The 21687-nt window shown below is 38.1% G+C and overlaps 1 protein-coding gene across 1 annotated transcript in view; it reads left to right on the top strand.

The window, feature by feature from the left end:
• Positions 1 to 3025: 3025 nt before the first annotated feature.
• LOC122815229 (potassium voltage-gated channel subfamily A member 2-like) overlaps positions 3026 to 21687 on the top strand; it is a 420329-nt gene continuing 401667 nt past the window's right edge. Inside the window, exon 1 of the mRNA XM_044087555.1 lies at positions 3026 to 5300. Within this exon, the coding sequence (XP_043943490.1) occupies positions 3758 to 5218 (1461 nt within the window). The 5' untranslated portion in view covers positions 3026 to 3757 and the 3' untranslated portion in view covers positions 5219 to 5300. The remainder of the gene's footprint in view (positions 5301 to 21687) is intronic.

Below are 21687 nucleotides of genomic sequence, written 5' to 3'. Positions count from 1 at the left end.
GCCTGAAATTGTGATTCAGGAGACAGTATATCCATGAATCACAATCTGCTATCTTAGTTATGCATAGGACAATATGCCTTGCTCTACGCAAGCCATCTATGAATTTTTCTTGAGTTTTAGTAATTTCTAAGTTAATAAACAACTCAGATGACTCCATGATTTAGAGGAAAATGACTCTGACTAGGACACAGCCGTCCAAGGTTTGACTAGCATCCCAGATACTGGAGGTCCTACCAAAAAAAGATATATGATTGTCTTCAGGGAAGAGGGTTGTGTTTTGTCCGCTGCTGCACTGACATCGAATAATTCAGTAGCTGCAGGGTCACAGTGTGCACTTGATCATACCAAAACCGCTGTGTGTGCACTGTAGCTGAATCAGTATACACATTGAAGGAGACAGGTACTATGGAATAGGAGTCAGTGCTTTACTTTTGTGGCTCATAGGCAAGGGTTATAAAGAGAGGCAGAGACTTGGGCCTGTTTGCAAAATTATACCCCCATGATTACTAAGATGATGGCTCTTCTACTGGTTATCTCTCACCTCCTGCTCTGATTGACACAAAAAGGATTAATAATTGTTTAAAATTGTGCTTGTTTTAAAATGTATTACTGGAGCTTTTCTCCTCGGGTCTCCACTGAAAATGGGCCACAAGCCCAGTTGGACAAACCCGGTTAACAAATGTCAATAAATAAATAAATGTCAATAAATAAATACATAATATGTGTTGTAAAGTCAGGTGCCTCGCCCACTATTCATTTATATGGGATACCATAATGACTGCATTAAGAAAGAAAGACTGGGCCAAATAGAACAGGTGGGGACTGTTCACTTTCAGGCACAGAGGCAAAAAGACTTAAAATAATTACTTTGCAATTGTTTATCCCTGGCTGTGTACTTAACAGTTCTCACAGTAGTGGTTTCTTACACCATCTAGAGGATTTAGTCTTAACATACAAAGAGAAGTCTTTTTTGTAGAAGAAATTTTACTCATATTTGCAATATACATTGCTGTTTGGTTAAATTTTGGATTTAACTTTATGGCCATACTTTTATCAGAAGTACAAAAGATAATGGATTTTCTTGCACATTTAAAATGTGCATGCCTGAAAGGCATGTACGATCATGGGCAGGGACTATTAGCACTTTTTTGAATGAACCATGTTTAAAGAGTAACTCCCTAGCTTAACTCTTAACTCTCTAACTTGCCTCGACATCTGCAGACAATAGCCTTACTACTTATATCTCAGAAGTCCAGCACTACATTTTAATGGGATACCCATAGTAACATATGAAACACAAACAATCACAATACTGGCAGTTGCTGATGCTGCCTGCCACTCACTACTGATGAACTTCCTGCTGTATTGTCCCAGGCATTTCCTGATAACATCTTACAATAACAGTGAGAGGAAACTTAAAAATAAAGATCAGAAAGAAAATGTACTTTTATTGTTCCCTATGGTCACTTGTTACTGATGAAAACTGCTTTCTTGTCTAAGATTTGTTTATTAACTAGATCTAAAATTCATAAGAATGACCACAGGACCAATAAAAATAGGATCACTTCCTAAAAAACTACAGATCTGTTACTGATATGCACCCCCACATACGGATCATCTCATGATGTCCAAAATGCATAGGCATGATTTGTTTGTGTAACTTGGCAGTAAAAATTAGATGACAGAGAGTAGCAATGATTGCATATATGATGACAGTTTATGAATATTAACAACTTCTTGTTAAGAACGGCACATTAAGTAGCAATGATTCGCTTATATAAAGGCTTTAGGTAAGACTATAGCCTGTGGGCTTGGGACAGTTCTTTGATAAGAGTGTCAGATTCAATAGACACACACAAAGGAGCTAAGCAGCTCTCACATTGTTTCCTGATTTATAGCATCTCCTGCCTAGGTAATTTTCAGCACAGGCACATTTTTTTCACATTCACAGAAAATACACCCCTGGGATTCCACCTGTGTCCCTGCTGGACAGTGACATAGGGTGCTGACTTGTTGGAACATGGGCTAATTTCTTGGCTAGGGTCCGATAGCCTAGTGACTTCCTATGATTCTATGATACAGCTGCTGCAGCAAGAAGTGTGTGTGTGTGTGTGTGTGTGTGTGTGTTTTGCATAGTTCTGTGTCTAATCCTTACTTATGAAACTGTCAAATAATGAGGAATGCAAATATTCTAATGTTATCTTATACCAGTAGTTAAATAAAGAAATTATCAAAATGTAAGTTTCTTCATTTTGTGTGTGTTAGAATTTGCAGAATTTAGTGTTAAATTAATTACTGTTCAATCAGTCTATCATGAACTAATTATTGTTAAATCAGTCTATCATAAACTATATGTTACTGAAAGCAGGTTTGGCAGCAATGACTTCTCAGTCATGGGAACCATACTTTCAGAAAGTGACAACGAAGCATCTTTATGTGACACGGATGTTGCCACATGAGGAATGTGGGAGACAGATTAGCTGGTGCTCCGTGGTTTGCTTTTACTTATTTATTTATTTTGTATTTATTTATTTATTTTTCCGACCGGTGTGCATGTCGTTAGGTAGCTAAACATCCGAAAAAAAATGCTTCACCTCTTTTTTTCTCCTCAGGAACAGCACCAAAGGAGTATTAATACAGCCTCCATACATTTGATTGTAGGCAGGGAGCACATAACATCGTATGTGTCAGTTATCTCAAAACACAATCTCGTTTTTTTCGATTTTATGAAAGGTACACCTGAAGCTGTAGTAATTTTGAAGGTAATACTCTTTCTATAAAAATCAGTATTCCAGTCATGTATATTTCCAGACTGGGTAGTAGCAAATGAAGAATGTAACGTTACCTGCCTCATGAAATAAAGACATCCTTTTGGAATTTATAAACGTAGGGTGCGAAGAAGACTAAGAGTATAATACTGCAGGGTCATGTTCTTGATATGAGTTGTTTTTCTTTTGTTGGGGGAAACAATGCTTGATGACCCCCCCCCCCCCCCCTTCGATATAGCAGAAAACAAGTATCGTGTGGATGACACAAGCCAGGTGTGTCAGATCTGCAGGGATTTGTGCATTTCTACAGAGGTCTGTAGTCACCTTCAGGAAGAATTCGTATCACATAATTGCCCAAGTGACAAGATGGTTTCCATAGCAAAAAATGCAATGCACAGAAAACCGGTATAGCTCTCATATTTTGAGTGAAAAAAAAATTACAAATCGAGGAGAACTAAGACGGAATGCAAAACAAAAGGCTTTTTGTGTCTTCTCCATAAAATCCTTGCTCACCTCGGGCACCTTTGTGGTGTAAGTACTCCAGCCTTAAATCTGTACTTACCAACGCCTACAATATCAGCTGTGTGTGTGTGTGTGTGTGTGTGTGTGTGTGTGACCGAGTAAAAGTCGGGGAGTAACCTGTGGTGGCTGGAAGGCAGGACTCATCTCACGTCAAAGCTCATGAACCAGAGGAGGGCAGTTCGATGCTTAAAAAGCTGGGAGTGTGACAGTCAGTACAAAGAAAAGAAAGCGATCATGCACACTGCGTTAATTACAGGAAGAAAGAAGGCATAAAGAGATCGATAGGTCAAAGCAGTTCAGAAGGTGATCCCCGGCTGGAAAATATGACCATTAGGAATGCTACTGCAAGTGCAAAGAGCGCTGCGCAGCGGAGCCCGGCGCTGGGCTAGTGCTGGCTAACGCCAGCCCCGTCTGTCTTCTAGGGGCTAGTGAAATAGCAGTGCGCTCAGGCTGTTGCATGAGCAACAATGACGATGGTACAGGCAGACCAGGCTGCAGAGACAGTAGCACTCAATCCACTGACAGCCTCAGCAGACGATGGTGGTGGCTATGAAGAGCCGTGCCTGGGCGAGGTGACCGACGAGGAGTGCTGTGAACGGGTGGCCATCAACATCTCCGGCCTGCGCTTTGAGACGCAGCTGCGAACCTTGGCACAGTTTCCACATACACTTTTGGGGGACCCCCGTAGGAGGGTGCGCTACTTCGATCCTTTAAGAAATGAGTACTTTTTCGATCGGAACCGTCCCAGCTTTGATGCAATACTTTATTATTACCAGTCTGGAGGGAAGCTTCGGCGACCAGCCAGCGTTCCTTTGGACATCTTTACGGAGGAGATCAAGTTCTACGAGCTTGGAGACGAGGCTTTGGAGCGGTTCCGGGAAGATGAGGGGTTCATTAAAGAAGAAGAGAAGCCGCTACCAGAGAAAGAGTTCCAACGCCAGCTTTGGCTCCTCTTTGAATATCCAGAAAGCTCTGGTCCAGCTCGCTGCATTGCACTGGTGTCAGTTATTGTGATTCTTATATCTATTGTTATATTCTGTCTAGAAACTTTACCAGAATTCCGGGAGGAAAGTAGAGTGTCGGGAGATCTCTCTGTCACCAATGGTACCTCACCAGACCTGATGCAGTCCAGCCCTTTTACAGACCCATTTTTCATTGTGGAAACCCTGTGCATAGTCTGGTTCACATTTGAACTTGCGGTTCGATTCTTTGCCTGCCCCAGTAAGGCAGCCTTCTTTAAGAACATCATGAACATTATTGATATTGTTGCTATTATTCCCTACTTTATCACTCTGGGCATGGAGTTAGCTGAGCAACAAGAGAACGGACAACAAGCCATGTCTTTGGCTATCTTGAGAGTGATTCGTCTAGTGAGAGTGTTCCGCATCTTCAAACTGTCTCGCCACTCCAAGGGTCTTCAAATTTTAGGAAAGACCTTGCAGGCAAGCATGCGAGAGCTAGGTCTTCTTATTTTCTTCTTGTTTATTGGTGTCATCCTATTTTCCAGTGCAGTCTACTTTGCAGAGACTGATGACCCGAACTCGGTGTTCACCAGCATCCCTGATGCCTTCTGGTGGGCAGTGGTGTCTATGACCACAGTTGGCTACGGAGATATGTATCCAGCAACCATCGGAGGTAAGATTGTAGGTTCGCTATGTGCTATTGCTGGGGTACTGACCATCGCTCTACCTGTACCCGTCATCGTATCCAACTTCAACTACTTCTATCACCGGGAGACTGAACACGGGGACCAAAATGAATATACACATGTCACTTGTGGTCAGCAGCGACCTTCCTTGTGTGACCTTGAAAGAAGTAACAGCCGACTTTGTCTGCAGGAGAACGAGGAAGATTTGAACTCAAAGGATAAACTTAATTCTCCAGTGAAGCATAACTCCTTGAACAAGAGTATGTTAACTGAAGTGTGAAAACAAGTGTGAAAAGTCTATAGCCTTTATACAAGCAAGTGTGGAAGGGGGAAAAGAAAACACAGGCGTTCGCTGATGTACTGTAAGTTCGTTTCATTCTATGGTTTGTGTTTCTAGCTGGCAACTGCATAAGTGTGAAATGCTTATTACAAGCAGTTAGTAGTTCACATCCATTTGAAAAGGAGGAACCATATTTGTGAGATTAGAATAATGGATCCCGTTTTGATTTCTCTATAGAGATCAGATTATATCACCTTTAGTGCCTCCACCTGTCACATTCATGTCCATCTTTTTTATGAAAGAGTTGCACTTTTTTTGCTCTGTGATGTGAATGCTGCAAGATGCCAGTAAAGGCATGAACTGATAAAAAAAAAAAAAAAAACACAAAATGAACTGGAAGTCATTATACTCTCAGACATGCAGGATAGCAGAAGGCCTAATCTAAGTAGTGAAACAGTCTTTAATAGCCAGTTGCACATGAACTGCAGCTTGCTTTCAAAACAAAGTTAACCAGGGCTGTTGGGTGCCCCCACTTCAACCCCCCCAACTCCAACATCTTTCTTCTGTATGTGTTATGCTTCTCATTTGGAATTCCAGTATACTGTTTTTGAATGCTGACATATGGAATGCTTTAAATTAGGTAACGTGTGATGTAACTTCAACACCTTCTGTATATTACATGCAATTTGTTTTTCAAATTGTCATAGATAGCAGTTATGAAAAATGCTGCTAACATACATCACATGTATGTATGTATGTATGTATGAATAATTGGTCGTATATTCCAGTGTCACAAAACCAATGCATACAAAACCCAAGCACTTTCTCTTTAATTCAGCTTGCATATCAATGTACTTTACAACAGGGGCACCCATGACAGCTTATGTCATTAATATCTTTTTTAAAATATTGCTGCTCTGAATATATTTTGCACAATTAATTTTCAGTGTATGTTTACATCCTTACAGCTTACCTTCATATTTTTGTCTGACTGTCATCTAGATCACAGCAATGGCAAGTTTTGTTAATTATTTAATTCTTTTTGTTGCAATCCACGTTGGAAATTGAGCTGCACTTGGATTTTTTTCCTCTACTATATATGCAATGAGTCTGGTAATAATTGTACCTCACTGATGAATTATTGCATTCAGATTCATTGTGTCAGTTCAGAATCCATTTGACTGTCTCCCCTTTGTGTGTGTCCTTTATCTCCTACAAGAGCGCCTCACTGTGGAAGCCCTTGGAATCTCCTGGGACAGTGGTTACCATGGAAACTTCCTAGACAGATTATGTCTGTTCTGTCTGACTTTGGTAGCAGTCAAAACACAGGCCACAGAACCAAATCTCTTTAACAGGAAAAAATGTAAACACTCTTCCTAAATCTGTGATTTTTCTGGCAAGAAATTAAAAAAGACCACCACTTCAAATGTCTTAAAACTTATTCAACTTCAAAACGTATTTAATATCATAAGGTGCATGCCACCTTCATTCAGACTTACTTTCATCATACATTATTTTTTTCTTCTTTTAAATACTTGTATGGTGGAAAAAGTAGAGAAAATTGTGAATCTTTTGTAATTTGAAATCTTTCATTTTTAGAGGTTTTAAGGGTTTAAAAGCCACTGTACTGCTTCTTGAAAGTAGACATCAAAGACTTGGTAACTGATATGGAATTTTGAAACTTATGCATAATTTTACTTGCAGCCCAGATTTCATAGATAGCACAAAGCACCAACATAATCAGGTTTTACCACACTAAGTATTTTTGCATCGGGTTTTTATTTTCATATCATTGCATTCAAAATCCTTCTCCTTATTTTTATGGTATATCAGTCATGTTTTTCTGGATGGGCGATCTTGTTACTGTGAATCCATCTTTATCCATAAGCCAAGACTGCGCCTCCTTCTTTATATTATTTTTGAGGAGATTGAAGTCCCCCTGCCATTTAGGTACTTTATATACACTATGTTGAAAGACATGCACTGGTTCAATCGAATGTAACTGCAGCTGAATGAAATAAGGAGACGAAATATACTATCTGCTTAGGAAGTAGTTGCCATAAAAGAGCTATTTGCTGCTATGCCCTGTTTCAAAGAGTGGTTATATTTTCACATTGTACAGTGTCCAAACATGACAAAAAGAATGCACTTCCACCTTACAGTGATTGTATAGTCAAACCACTTTTCTACGTCCCTTTTCCTTTTCATTGCATTATCCAAAAGTACGCTAAACAGATTTGTCGAAAAACTGGATGCATCTGTCTGTACAGTCTGCTCATACAGCACCATTGGCAACTTAAGATCAAAGGTTCTCTGCAAAGAAAAGATTTGTCTTCCAAAAGGCATTGAAAATGAAAGTATTACCTGTCTATGAATACAACAGTGACCTGCTCAGTGTAACACGGAGAGGTGAGTCTGTTCAGCTATTTTGCACTTGATCTGTCACTGTTATTAATATAATAAGCTGTATACTTGGAAATCTATCATTGTTACTAAAATGATGCCAGATATTGCATTAAGAATTTTTGATATTTAATTGCATTTCACTGTAATTGTACAGATTATGCACAGTTTCCTGTTGTCCTTCATAACTAAGATAATTTGCCTAACCTTATACAGGACCTATGATCTTTATCTTCATACAGTGTTAGGTGTCATTTGGTCAGTTAATATTATGCTGAGACCAGGATCCAATTTCCTTTGGTGGAGTAAGTAAGGAGGTAACTTGCACATTGTTTTATGAATTTATGTCTAATTTGTAATCCGGAACAGGTTCAGTGACAGATAACAAATGCAAAGAATCACTTCTTTATAGAAGACTTGGCATTTTTGGGCTAATAGAAAATAGACTGTGTTCTGTAGACCATAATGTTACAAATTCTAAACAATCTATATCAATTTAACCTTATGAGGGTTCCAAAATGGAAATAAAACCCCAGAATTAATGACTGTCACATGCAAACAGCTCATGGGTACAAGTCAGAGAAGAAATTACAAATGTAGCTGCCTTATTTTACCTTAATGGCAGGTTAGTAGAAAATTCACCTGGTGGATAGTAATTGCAGTGGCAGTGGTGAAAATGATTTATGGTATTTGGTGAGCCAGGCTGAGCTACAAACTTTCTTTGATATACTTCTCAGTCTGACTTCAGAGAGTGATACTAGAGAGGACTTAATTACAAGGAGAGTATATGTATGACAAAGTTTATTTATACACACACACAGACATAAACATACATATGCATATGCACACACACATGCAAACACACACACACACACACACACACACACACACACACACACACACACACACACACACATGAAGTTTGTAAGGGAACATTTAAAATGCAATCAAGGTACTGATTGTTTGAGATTTACTGTGTAGGAAGAGTATATAGTTTCCACCTACAGGGTAATATTTGCTTGGAACAGACTTTCTAAGGAAGCTTTGTCATCAGACATAGCAAAGCGTTAACCAGCAGATCTGACATAAAGTCTATGACATTGACTATGATGCAGGTGACTAGGGATCAAGCATCAGATTCAACACCTGAGAATACAGCTAGGAGTTGTAGCACTGCTGATATGAATGTCACCTGTCCTATCTCAGTGAGAGCAAATAACATGTCCATCACAACATCATCTTCTGCCACAGACCAGAAGGCTACTCCTGCATGCTAAATGTGTTGATTAAGCTTTTGGAGGCAGCTATCATCCCTACATTTGTATGCACTGCATATTAGACAAGAAGAAGTAGTTTGGGGATTAGAATCTAGAAGAAGTTCATACCAGTTATAGATTACTTCCACCTGTTGCTGAACTCTTGCCTCCTTTTACTCTGACAATAGCTGAACCCACTGAAGGACCAGGTCTTCTGAAAAGACGTGACCCCTTTTGGGTACTCTGATATCACAGAAGAAATGCATGGAACAGTAGTTATTAGTAATGACAAAGGGAATACAAAAATACACTGGACAGGCAGAGAACAGTGCTTCAGAGCGATGAGATGAAAATAATTAAGACAGCTATAACAAGCACCTGAAGCTTTTCGAACACCAAAAAAGTAACAGACGAGAAAGACTCTGTTAGCCAAGTAGTCTTATTGTGTCATGAATATTTTTTCTTCTGTTGTATTTTCGGTGATGCTCTGATTGTCTCTGATTCATGTGTGTAGAAAACAGGGCTTTCTATTTTACTTTTATTGTGCAAATGTCCCTCTCATTGTGATTCTTGAATGAGAAAACCATAGTCAATTCTTTACTGACCCAAACAGGCAAACCTAGCCAAGAGACTTACAAATCCCAACCCGCTCTACACACAAAATTTGCATGGATGATTCAAGTGTTACTACCCTGTAGTATATCACCAACACTGCTCCTATTGTGTGCTATTGTATGAATACAACAGAGAAGAATAATATTATATCATGACAGAGAATATCAGTACCTTACACACACACATAAATAATAATACTAAAGCCTTGTATCGACTGGCAGTTTCCTCACCCCTTGACATGACCAGCTGTCAAATGCTTTCACATAGAATGGATAAGAGCAAGTGCTTTGTTCTACAGTAAAGTAGGCATTTGTATGACACGATAGGTTATAGATCACACAACTGCAGAGAATGTTGAAAAGCCCTCAAACTTTGAATTGTTGTTGATACAGTAATAGAGGCCACTGCAGCAGTGATTCTCAATATGTCTTTTTTACGTTACTATGGATGAATTAAAGCTTTGTTGCACCTAATGGTGCTGCTTATTATTTTGAACTACACTTGTGCTGAATTATTGTGATATTTTCGCTTTGTTTGAGTTCTGGGCATGCAATACTGGGTATTGGCAGGTGATAGATTTGCAATTCGCATTCAACCAAGGTTTGAGGGCCCACATTCATTTTCAAGTTCATTTTTTGTTTTTGCTTTCATAGCAGCCAAATGAAAACCATGGTATCAAGAGGTTACAGATTACATTGGGTTTGGGTAGTTTTGTTCCTATTTTAGTGTTTGTGCAGTAGTAGGGGGGGGGGTCTAACATTATTAAAATGGGAAGTAATGCATTACAGTCACGCAGACTATGTCTTGAATTATATACTCCAAAAACGTGAGCTGTTATCTGTTACTCACACAGTGACTGGAGCTTAGATCAAAAACGGCTAGTTTTGTACATTCTGCTGGTTATCTGTGTAGCTGCAGTTCCCTAAATGGGTGTGCATATAGTCTGTTTACAGAATAAAAACACAACTGATTTATGTGCAGCCTGTGTTTAACACCATCCATTTGGACCACAGCATATACCAATAGATATACGTCTCTGTTTGGCCATAAATTGTACTCAACCTGTTGGATTAGACTTAATCTTCTGATAAATATACAGGGAAGCTGTATTTTCAGTTAAATACATTGTCTCCTTATACTGTTTTTAGAGTATTACTCCGGACGTGGCTATTACAGTACATCTGCATGACACAGTTGTCTGAACACAGGTCTCTGAGCTTTAAATGAAACTCATTGTGGTTGTTTTCCTCTAGTCTTATACTGAAACCATAGTCTATTAAGTGCTGAAAGTTGAGTGTGAATAATTGCATATAACAAGATTGTTCATTTTCAAGGGCACTGAGGAGATGTAGGGCATTCAGAGTAAAGCTCAGGAGGCTTGTTACCATAGACACCTTGAAGCTGTTTTCATGCCCATGTGCTTTCATTGATGCACAAGAATTTATATAATGTTGATAAACACATTATTTTGTATGACAGTACTAAAACAGAGGTTTCACGAGCACTTGTTCTTTTGCTGTTGTGTTTATCACCACACTGTCCATTTTACATGTGATCTATAATGTGGAAGAAAAAAGGAATTTAGGTAAAAAATTGTAGACAGAGATTGTACTCTAGCTATTAAAGCAGGTTCAGACTAAAACACGGGGAAACAATTTACATGACTGGGCTAAGAATGAAAAAGAATCAGATGACTGTTGTGCTCTTTGTGAGTTTGTTGCCAGGATTGACTTGATAGCCTCCAGAGAGCAGAACTGAGTAGGAGCAGATGTAAACTTATCTTAACTTAGGGAGCTGCTGTAATAAATAATAATTAATAAATCTGTAGAAGTGGATGAACACTGCCAACAAAAGCAAAGGACTGCAATGAATAGCACATATTCATTTTGGCTCATACACGCAAGAAACCAATTATTATAGAACTGCTGAGCATGATGTCAGATTTGAGATACAGTCACGTGTGTTATGCTACGCTAATTTTGTCATATATGCTGCAATCAGTATATGTGTTTCATTATACAGTAAAATTGTTTAAATTACAAATTAGTGATTATATTAGACAATCATTTATTCATTTATTGGTATTTGTTTGCTGGCAAAATTCAGCTGAGCAAAGACCCATTTTCAGTGGAGTCCTGGGGAAAAAAGCTCCAGCAGTTATATACAGCAAACAAATATAAGGAACTAGGCTTTAAGTTATGTACAGCTCCTGAATAGTATAAAGACAACTAAGCTTGGAGTTGGATCAGAATACATCAGTATCCTCAAGTAGGAAGCAATGCAAGTTAAAAGCATGTTTATACAATTTTTAGTTATCTGAGTGATGCAGTTTGCATACACAAATAGAATTAGAAGTCTCTTGAATTTGACTGCTATAGTCTACAATATTGTTCATATGACAGAAAAAGTAAAGGAAAACATAGTTACACAGGCAATGTGAGGATTTAAGTAAAGTAGAGATGGTAGGGGATGTAAATCGATTACAACATTGTACAATGGGTAATGCCCCGTAGGCACTACATATAAAAGGATGACATAATGGGTTCTTCAAGTTTTTGGCTCTAGTAGCCATTGCAAAGTATATCAGATAGTAGCATAAAGGTCTTAACTATGCAGGTAGTCTTAAAAATGGCAGAAATAGGTTGTTTGTTAAGCTATGTACAATGTTTGAATGACGACTATTTAGAAAAATCATTTTTTGAACTGTGATTTGTTCCAGCAATTGTGTATTTTTGAAATAGTTGTCACTTTTTTCAGAAAGGATATATCACAAGTATTTATATATGCTTTGAGAAACATGACGTGTAAATTATTTTTACTTATTTTTTCTTAATTTTTACAACAACATGGGGCTAGTTGTTTTTTAGAAAAATTCTACATCACGGTTATGCTGCTGTAATCATTTCGGTCTGGTTATTTGAGAAGAATTAAGTCACAGCTGGCAGAAAAAGAAAAAAGTAGTAACTTTGTTGCAATATGTTTATTGTGGCTACAAAGGGGGAAGAGAAGACCTGCAAAGCAAACTGAAAAACTTACTCTCTAGTTTGAGTTTTTGTTGAAAGTGTGCTTTAATCTCAAGAATGTGATTTACATATTTTTAGCAGTTATTTAATATTTCATGACATGACTACATGTACTGAAGGAGACAGATAGAAGTGAATAGTGTTATTATTCCAATATTTGGTCAAGCCTGTTTAATTGGGATGCAGGGTTTAAATCCTTCTGGTTGGAAGTTAATATTAATGGCTCAGGCTACTCTCTTGTAGCTACTTATGTTTAATGAAATAATGTAAGAAAAGTGATTATAACCAAGAGTGCTCTTTAGACAAAATACAAATATCTAATAAGGATTTCACTCTCTGTTGATTCTACATAAGCTGAAATAAGAGGAGTATTCAAAATAATCCTTGGCTGCACCTGAATCTCTTTGCCTTCCAACTTCTGTTTGACATGCAGATATATAAATATGTTTTATGGAGCCTTGTGTCTAGCTACCTTGTATTTGTAATCTTTAAAGATGAGATTTATTTATAAAATGTACCTAGTTTTTCTTCCTGTCTTTCTTGTTTTACACTGATAGTGAAATAAAAGTCCATTATTTTTTATGGAATATGCAGACTAAAATATATGCCTTGTGAATTACATTTTGCTTATTTGCTGCCACCTAAAACATTGGATAGTTCAGTAGTGCAGTGGTAGCATAGTCGCCTCATAGCAAGAGGTTCTCTGGTTTGATTCTCAGCTAGGGTGCCTTCTGTGGGGAGTCTGTATGTCCTCCCTTCATTTGTGTGGATTACCTCTAGGTGCTCCAGTTTCCTCCCATGTCACAAAGACATCCACCTAGAGCACTTCTGCTGAGGCCTCTGCTGAAAATTGGCTTTGTTCCAAGTTAGACTTTCCCCATAAATAAATTAGTTTCAGAATTGTTATAATAATTCGATTTGTTTTTTTCTGTTAGAAGTAATGATGTGTTTTTATTTTTTTCCTTGCCCTGCTCATGCATTACGGGAAACTAAGTGAAAGCAGATAATTGAAAATGGAACAAATAGTCACATTATAAGGTTTGCACTGGATTAAGTAACCATAATTTGCCATGATTTTCCTTTTTTTGCTGAAAAACAAAAATAAAATCAGATTGTGCAAAACAGCTGAGATGTTTTAATATGAATATTGCTGAACACAGAAGACCTTTCCACTTGGAAAACATTTTAATTATATAGTTGCAGCCTGTATATGCAAAGCAACAGCATCTGAGTGTATATATAACAATGAATGTGGAAAAGGCAGTGTTTGTACTTGGAGTGTCGTTGAATGCATGCCATTGGTTCTTGAATCATTCATTTGTCTTATATAAGAAATGGTGTTTACTAGCATTTCTGTATGAACACAAGTAATGATTGTTGACTGTGAACATTTGATGCATTTTTGAGTAGCTCATAAAACTTATTTTCATACCAGTGAAACCTTCTCATCAACTGACATCATACCTCAAAATACCCTCTTATCCATCAGCCATACATCAAGGAGAACACACTCTTAAAAAAAAGCCCACAACACATTCAATCAGACGTCGATCAAGCAATCAACCAACCTGCTTTTTCTAAACTCAATTAATATAAAAACATACACATAAAAATATTTTTTTATTTATATACAGAGATAGCAAAACATTTTTAACATTTTAACATGCTAAAATTTCAAGCTGGCAAAAAAGTAAGCTATGATTTGGAGATAGCAAAGAACATAGATTCTTAGAAAGAGTTATGTTCTCTAAAAACTGGAGCCTTCTGTTTTTCCACTTTATTTATGTTTGTGAATTTTATGGTGATCAAGATTTGAACATATGTAGTGAAAGGATTTGTACAAAATCATAACCTATACAAGACTAAATCATTTAGATGGTACATGTCATAAACAAATTTCCCAGGTTGTAGTGCTATTTTAGTTTTTTAGTGATGCTCCCAACCAAGGAATACAAAATAAGGAAACCAATCATATTTGAAGGAAGGCAAGCTCCTCCCTGCATCTGCCATATGGAATATACATGCCCCTAACATGCCCATAACATCTCTGCTATTTATATAAACTAATTATGCAATCAGATGCGAAGAAAGGAAAACATTCAGTGAACCATTCAACCATTTGTTCTGCCAATTCCATGCTTGCATTCTCTGTAAATCGAACAACAAGACGACCCAGTACTATCCCAAAGTTGTTATTTGGTAGTGTATGAACATTCTCTTATACAAGATTTTCTTCCCTGTTAGTCTGTTTCTTTACTTAAACTTCACAAACACCTGACTGCACCGGTTTTCACAAGCTGACTTTTATAAAGAACATTTCAGTGTACATGCAAACTGTAGTTCCTTCCTCACCTTAAGCAGTTTGTATCCTATTAGTTGCTTTTCTGCCTGCACAAATAAATCCATTTATAGCATGCATTTTAGTGCGGTGCTTAATGTGTAGGTTTAGAATGAAAATAGTTCATATACTTAGGGCAGCGTTTTTTTTTTTTGAGGGAAGATATAATAAAAAATAGATATACGTGCATATTTTGTGACCACCAGAAACTAGATCTAGTTACTATTCTGAAGCCATGAACTGTAGGCTAAGTGACATTTGCTTGCTTGTATTACTTAATACTGAGTACATTGTTTCTGTTGCTGAATTGGTGAGTTCTTGCATATGAATTAATTTACTGATTCCTTTTGGTGGCTGGAGAAGGACTGCAGACCAGTTTTGGGTGTTGTTTGCTACTACAGACCAGTTTTGGGTGCTGCTTGCCACTAAATCCAGATTCAGGTGTATTGCTATTGTTTGGTAAAAATAAGGTATTTTAGCACAGCAAGCCTCTTATTTGCTAGCAGTAGGGACACACCAAGCTAACCATCCATTTTGTCACAACTTGAAACTGGATCTGATATAAATAAGGCATGTTAGTACAATGCCGCACATTGTACGGTGACATTGCAGTGTGCACTGTATAGCCACTGGTATTTTGATTAAAAACCTTCTGTATACCCCCAACCTCACCCAAATCTTATTTGCACTATAATTACAGCTACTTAGTGGCACAGACAGTGACTCATTTGCATGATAAGCTGTGCTATGCCCCTCTTGTTCTCCAAGCAGCCTGTAGCAACCAATTGTTGCTCTACAGTGCGGACATAACTTATACAAAATTGTTACCTAACCTCACTGCACTGTCCTTCATCACAGTGTCAACTAAAGTTAAACTTCATTTGTTCTAGACTGTCAGGACTAAGCAGTGTATCTGAAGCATCAGAACTTAAGTCTTTTTCTTTATGTAGTAAGTCTGGGTAATTTTTACTTAAATTCCCAAAGTTCCTGGAATAAAATGTAAAGTCGGCTTGTTTTTCCATTTGTTGCAAGCCACCTGCTTGGTTTTGTTACGCAACATAGCAACTGCCTGATGCTCACAGATAATGAATTTTATATAGTACAAGAGTTTCTGTTTGTGAGGTATGCAAGCATTTAACTAATATGGGGGTCTCAGTCTCACAAAAAAACCCCAAAAAACAAAAATACAGACTGTGAGCAGTACATACTTCCACAACACAACTAAAATGCCTTAGGCTGATACAGTAAATTAAACTTACCAAAGCCTCCTAGAAACAGCATGTCACCTTCTGACACACATAAAACAAACAGCCACCTGGATTTAAATCATCTCAAATCCAGTACACCAGACCACATTGCAAATACAAATGTTTTACTGATCTATGACTCTATAATCAGATACTTTGACTGTATCCTCACTAGTCCAGATAAAGATATGGTGACAGTCAGCTGCCTTTCAGGTGCCAGGATCTATGAAATTACAAGGGGCCTTAAGGTCCTTAAGGTATTTGTCCATAATGTCGCTTCTGCTTTGGAGTTGTCTTTACAAAAGGGAAACTATTAGGTTCATAGGTTCATAGGTTCATACTAGGCTATCTGCCCTGGGGCAATTATAAGCCTAGCCCGATTCTGTATGGCTTACGCCACCCCTTGATTTGAGTATACTGTGCCTCTGTCTAATAGTGACACAGGAGTAATCCCTGGGACAAACCTATGATCCCCCATCCACTTATCGAGATTCTTCTTGAAGAGATTCAGTGAGGTGCTCTGCCTCACATGAACTGAAATTCTATTCCAGAGCGAAGGGAGCCTCTGGGTTATGAACCTGTCCCTCCAGCAAGTTCTGTTTATTTCTGTGCTGAGGTTCAAGTCCCCTGAGCGTGTGGCTCTAAGGGATTTAGATTTACTGAGGTGGAGCATGTCCATTAATTTTGGATTTGACATAGCTTTGTATGTCAGGCATAGATCGCCTTGAAGTAGGCGGTATGCAACTGAGTAGAGCTGGAGTTTTTTTAACCGAGCAGCATATGGCATCTGTTTGAGACCCTTGATCCTCTTGGTGAGATACTTTTGAGGTCTTTCTAATTGCTGCAGGTGTCGGGTAAGGTACATCCCAAAAGGGGCATTGTAATCTATGATGGGCCTGATGAGGGATGAATAAAGGGGCACGATTACCTCTCTTGATCTAGATGTGAAACCCTTCGTCATGAGGTGGGCTATGTAGAAGGTCTTTCTAACCACTTTGGCAATGTGGTTTTCAAAGGAGAGATTGCTATCAACTTGGGTCCCCAGGTCCCTAATAACTTTCTCTGTACTTAATGGGTTTCCGCCTATGTGGTAATTTGTGGGCACATTGTTTTTGCCAAAGGGTATGACTATACATTTTTTGGCATTTAGCTTTAAACCATGACGCTGGCACCAGTTATCTGTCTCTGTGAGACCTTTTTGAAGGATGTTTGTGTCAGCTGGAGAGTTGATTATGGCACCCAATTTGCAGTCGTCTGCGAACTTGGTGAGCCATAGTCCTCCCACGTTTGCCTGTACCTCAGAAAAGTATATACCGAACAAGAGTGGTCCCAGGACAGAACCCTGTGGGACGCCACTTGTGACCGGTTTCGAGTCTGACATGGCTCCAGCAACTCTCACTCTGTGGGTTCTGTCTTTGAGCCAGTTTGCGACCCATCTTGTGACATAGGGGTTTATATTTAAGCTGGATAGCTTATCTATGATGCCCGAGTGGGGTATTGTGTCAAATGCCTTTGCAAGGTCCAGATAGGCTGTGTGGACTACCTTCCCTTCATCTATGGCTTTGGTGACTGTTTCAAAGAAGTCAACCAGGTTCAAAAGGCAGGATCTGCCCTTGACAAAGCTGAACTGGGTAGGATCTAGTGTCTGTAGGTCCCCAATGTCTTTGTTTATGAGCTCCATGATGATCCTCTCCATAGCCTTGCAGACTAAGCTAGTCAGGCTTATGGGGCGATAGTTTCCAGGGTCCATAGAGGCTCCACCTTTGTGGAGTGGGACCACTGTTGCTGTACGCCATGATTTCAGGAAAGGGATTTCATGTCAACTCTTAATATGTTAAGAGTTGCTTTTCTGCAGTTTTTAATATCCGTCAGGGAATTTTCAAAGTTTGAGTGTATACTGGTGACACTGGTAATGGGAACAGAAATTCTGAGGTGAGAACCATGGATCATGGCTAATGTCTGAAAAACCCACATAGGTAAGGACTGTTATATATATTATGGTAAAAAAAAAAATAAGAAAAAAGGAAGAGCTGAGTGCACTTATCCCAAAATAAAAAAGTGCCCAGTGGCATTAGAACCAAGGCTGGTAGAAAGACCAGTGCAATGTCCTTCAAAAATGAAAGAGATCTTACTGCTGCATTAGGCCCCAATCTAACAGATGACTAAGAGGCTGCACTGTGGCAAAAAAAAAAGGTAAAAAAAAAAAAGAGCAGCCAGGCAAGATGCCTGCAATCAGAGGAATGTACACTTTGAACAAAAAGAGAAATTATGTTTTGTTCTTTCTATGCAACTAACTCAGAGTTCCCAAAAAGGGGTTACATAGCAAGTGCAAGGGGATGCAGAAGAGAAAAATAATTGAAAGAGAAAAATGGCAAACATAGATGCCAATCTGAGATAATTAACTGAGCAAATAAAAGGAAAACAGTATGAAGACAAGAAAACATTGAGTGAGTTGGAAGCAAAAAGTTAAGTATTAAGGGAGAAAGAAAAAAGTTCACAGGTATTTGCAACATTAAGGAGATAGAAAAATGGACCTGAGACAAGAACTGAGACTTAATATGGTGCAGTTTATATGCAGAAAAGAAATCAATGTAAACTAATAAGTGTAAAGCAAAACTATTTGAAAATACATATAGGAGAAGACACCCAGACATGGCAAATGTTACAAAAAAATAGAATAGTAGCACAGAAGTCTAATGTAGTGGCAAGTAAGCAGTTTGAAAGAGAGATGGAGGAAACTGAGAATGAAGTGATAGATCAGTTACGCTGTGAAGGATTTGAATGGGAATCGCAGATGCAAAGGTCACTTCAGAATGGTGCTTTATTAACACAGGTACAGACTGAAGAAGTGACAGAGTAAGCACAGCAGTGCAGCAGTAAAGAAAATCGCTCGCTAATTCAGTTAAGTGTTGAAAGCAATAAAGGTGTTTCACAAAGCAAAATGCTACAATCATTTCTAAGCCAAGATATTTCCACACAGAACCAGAAACAACAGGAAATACAAACCATAAAAGAAACTCTCAATTAGGAAAAAAAAATAATTTAGGAGAAGACCTCCTGGATTTGATAGAAATGAATGCATATAATAATGTACATGTGAGACAGAGACTGCCACAAGTGAATAAGACAAGGATTGTCAAAAATTAATAAGCCAAATTGAAAAAAGTAACTGGAGCTATAAAGAGAGAGCTACATGATATAACAGAAATTAGCAGAATACTTTATTGTGCAGCGGAACTAATAATAGACAAGGTATTACCAAGAAAGCACACGCCACCATGGAAGCACTGATTAGAAACAATTATGAAGCAGTTAAAAAAAGTATCATTATTGGAAGACTGCAGAAAATGAAATTGATCTAAAAATATTAGAAATGTGAATGAGTTAAAACAAAAACACAGCATAAAAACAGATCAGGATTTGAGTTACACTGTCTCAAACAATATATTAAAAATTTCTGTGCAGGCTCTCTAACTTATTTGATGTAAGAGATATGGATTGGAATGAAGTAACTGCTAATGAGATAAAGATAAAGTTAAGAAAGGCTAGCAAGTGGAAAACAGTGGGTGCAGATGTTATACCTAAATTTTGGTTAAAGGTACTGACATTGCTACACTGTGATTTACCCTTGTGTAAAAACTACATATATGTATACTGTGAAATGACAATGGACTGGCTAACAATAGAGAAAAGCATACTCCTACTTGCATCTTCAGATCACGTTAAGAACTGTCGATTAATAACTTACCTTAAGAACTGTTGAGTAATAACTTACCTTAACAATTGTCGATTAATAACCTGTCTCTGAACAGCATATACGTTACATACAGAAACTTATGCAGATAGAATGTACAGCCATTTAGATACAAATTTAAATCATGGCCATGGGACAGAAGAGAAATAAAAGATATTCATATGGATCAAAAGATCATCTTTTGTTAAATAAAGTCATAATGGATACACGTTTAAAGGAACAGGAACATCATTATGGCATGTTTAGATTACAAAAAAGCATTTGATAGTTTTTCTAATTCCTGGACTATAATTGCTAACAGATGCACAGAGTCAGATTCAGCATTAGGAGAACTAGGCAGTTGCCTAGGGCCTACTGGCTGGTGGGCTACCACAAACTTTCATTTCTTCTTTAAGAACACAATCTGCATGCATTACATTTTTCTTTAAAGATGCATTCTCCTTAGTAGCATCTGTACGTGTGTCTTTAGTGCAACGTACACACATTTAAACTGGAACAGAGTGTGCAGTTTTTAAATAAATGAACATAAATTTGGACTTTTTGTTATGGTGTTGAATGGGTAGGTTAGTGGAGAATGGAGTGTGTGTTTGTGTGTGTGTGTATGTGTGTGTGTGTGAAATGCCCTAGTTAGAGCTGATAGCTTAGTTAATTTAACCACGCTCAAACCATGTAGTTTATATGACGTTACAGAGGACAATAACCTAAATCCTCTACACCAACTATCAGACTATGAGTTTCATTGCATTTTCAAGGAATTGTGAGTTTCAGTACATTTTCAAGGAATTGTGAGCTTTAGTACATTGTCAAGGAATTTTGAGCTTCAGTACATTTTAAAGGAATTGTGAGCTTCAATGGATTTTCAAGGAATTGTGAGGTTCAAGAAAGAAAAGTTTAGTGCTGCTCATGCTAAGTCTGTTTTTAATGTGCAACTGTTTTGTTTAGCAAATGGTAATTACTGTTTGTGCTAGAGAATTTGAAAGCAGTGTTAGTAGCACAACAGGTAGCATACTTGCTTTTGATGCAGAAGGCTATGGGTTATACACCCACACCATGTAGATGGATTGCTGATACTGTGTTGTACTTTAAAGGGGGGAGGTGCTACAGTCCTGAGTGTGCCCTCCTTTGGATGAGATGCCTTGTAACTATGAGCCTGTTGTTTGTCTACCATCCATTCCCTCCTGCAATATTAGTAGCTTAGAATTTTTTTATATTATTTTTTACTGTAACATAGGCAATTTATTATTTAAGGACAGCAGGCACTGAATTTGTAAGTTAAACACTGAAATATAAAGTTGTTTGCTAGTAGCAACCTCTTCAGGTTACAAATCTCTTAAATGTTACCATATTACAGCCAATAGAAAGCCAAGTGACTTCCTTCTACTAAGCCTAAATATTAGAAGTATATCCAACAAAGTCCATGAACTCCATGCCACCATAGACTTGTACTCCCCAGATATAGTCATCCTGACAGAAACCTGGCTAAAACCTCACATTACCAGTGAGCAAATACTCCCTACAGGTTACGGCATACTAAGAGTAGACCGGCTAAACAAAAAAGGAGGTGGTGTAGCTATAATATTTAAACAGCATCTAAACATCCAAATCTTAAAATCATCAGCTCCACAAATAGGCAATGAAGAAATAATATATACCAACATCAAAATAAACCAAAACAAAACCATCAACATAATTGGATGCTACTTCCCACCTGGCCAACACATCCCTCCACTAGAAAACCTCCTCAGCTGGTCTACCCACCATCTCCCCCAAGAAACTATCATTTTAGGTGATTTCAATATTGACTGGCAATCCTGTTCTGGCAACCATCCAACC

The sequence above is a fragment of the Protopterus annectens genome, chromosome 11.part0 (genome assembly GCF_019279795.1).
Source record: "Protopterus annectens isolate FY-2018-M chromosome 11.part0, PAN1.0, whole genome shotgun sequence".
NCBI classification, from domain to species: Eukaryota; Metazoa; Chordata; order Ceratodontiformes; family Protopteridae; genus Protopterus; species Protopterus annectens.
Note: the sequence above shows the minus strand (reverse complement) of the source record. Positions and strands in the feature narration are given on the sequence as shown.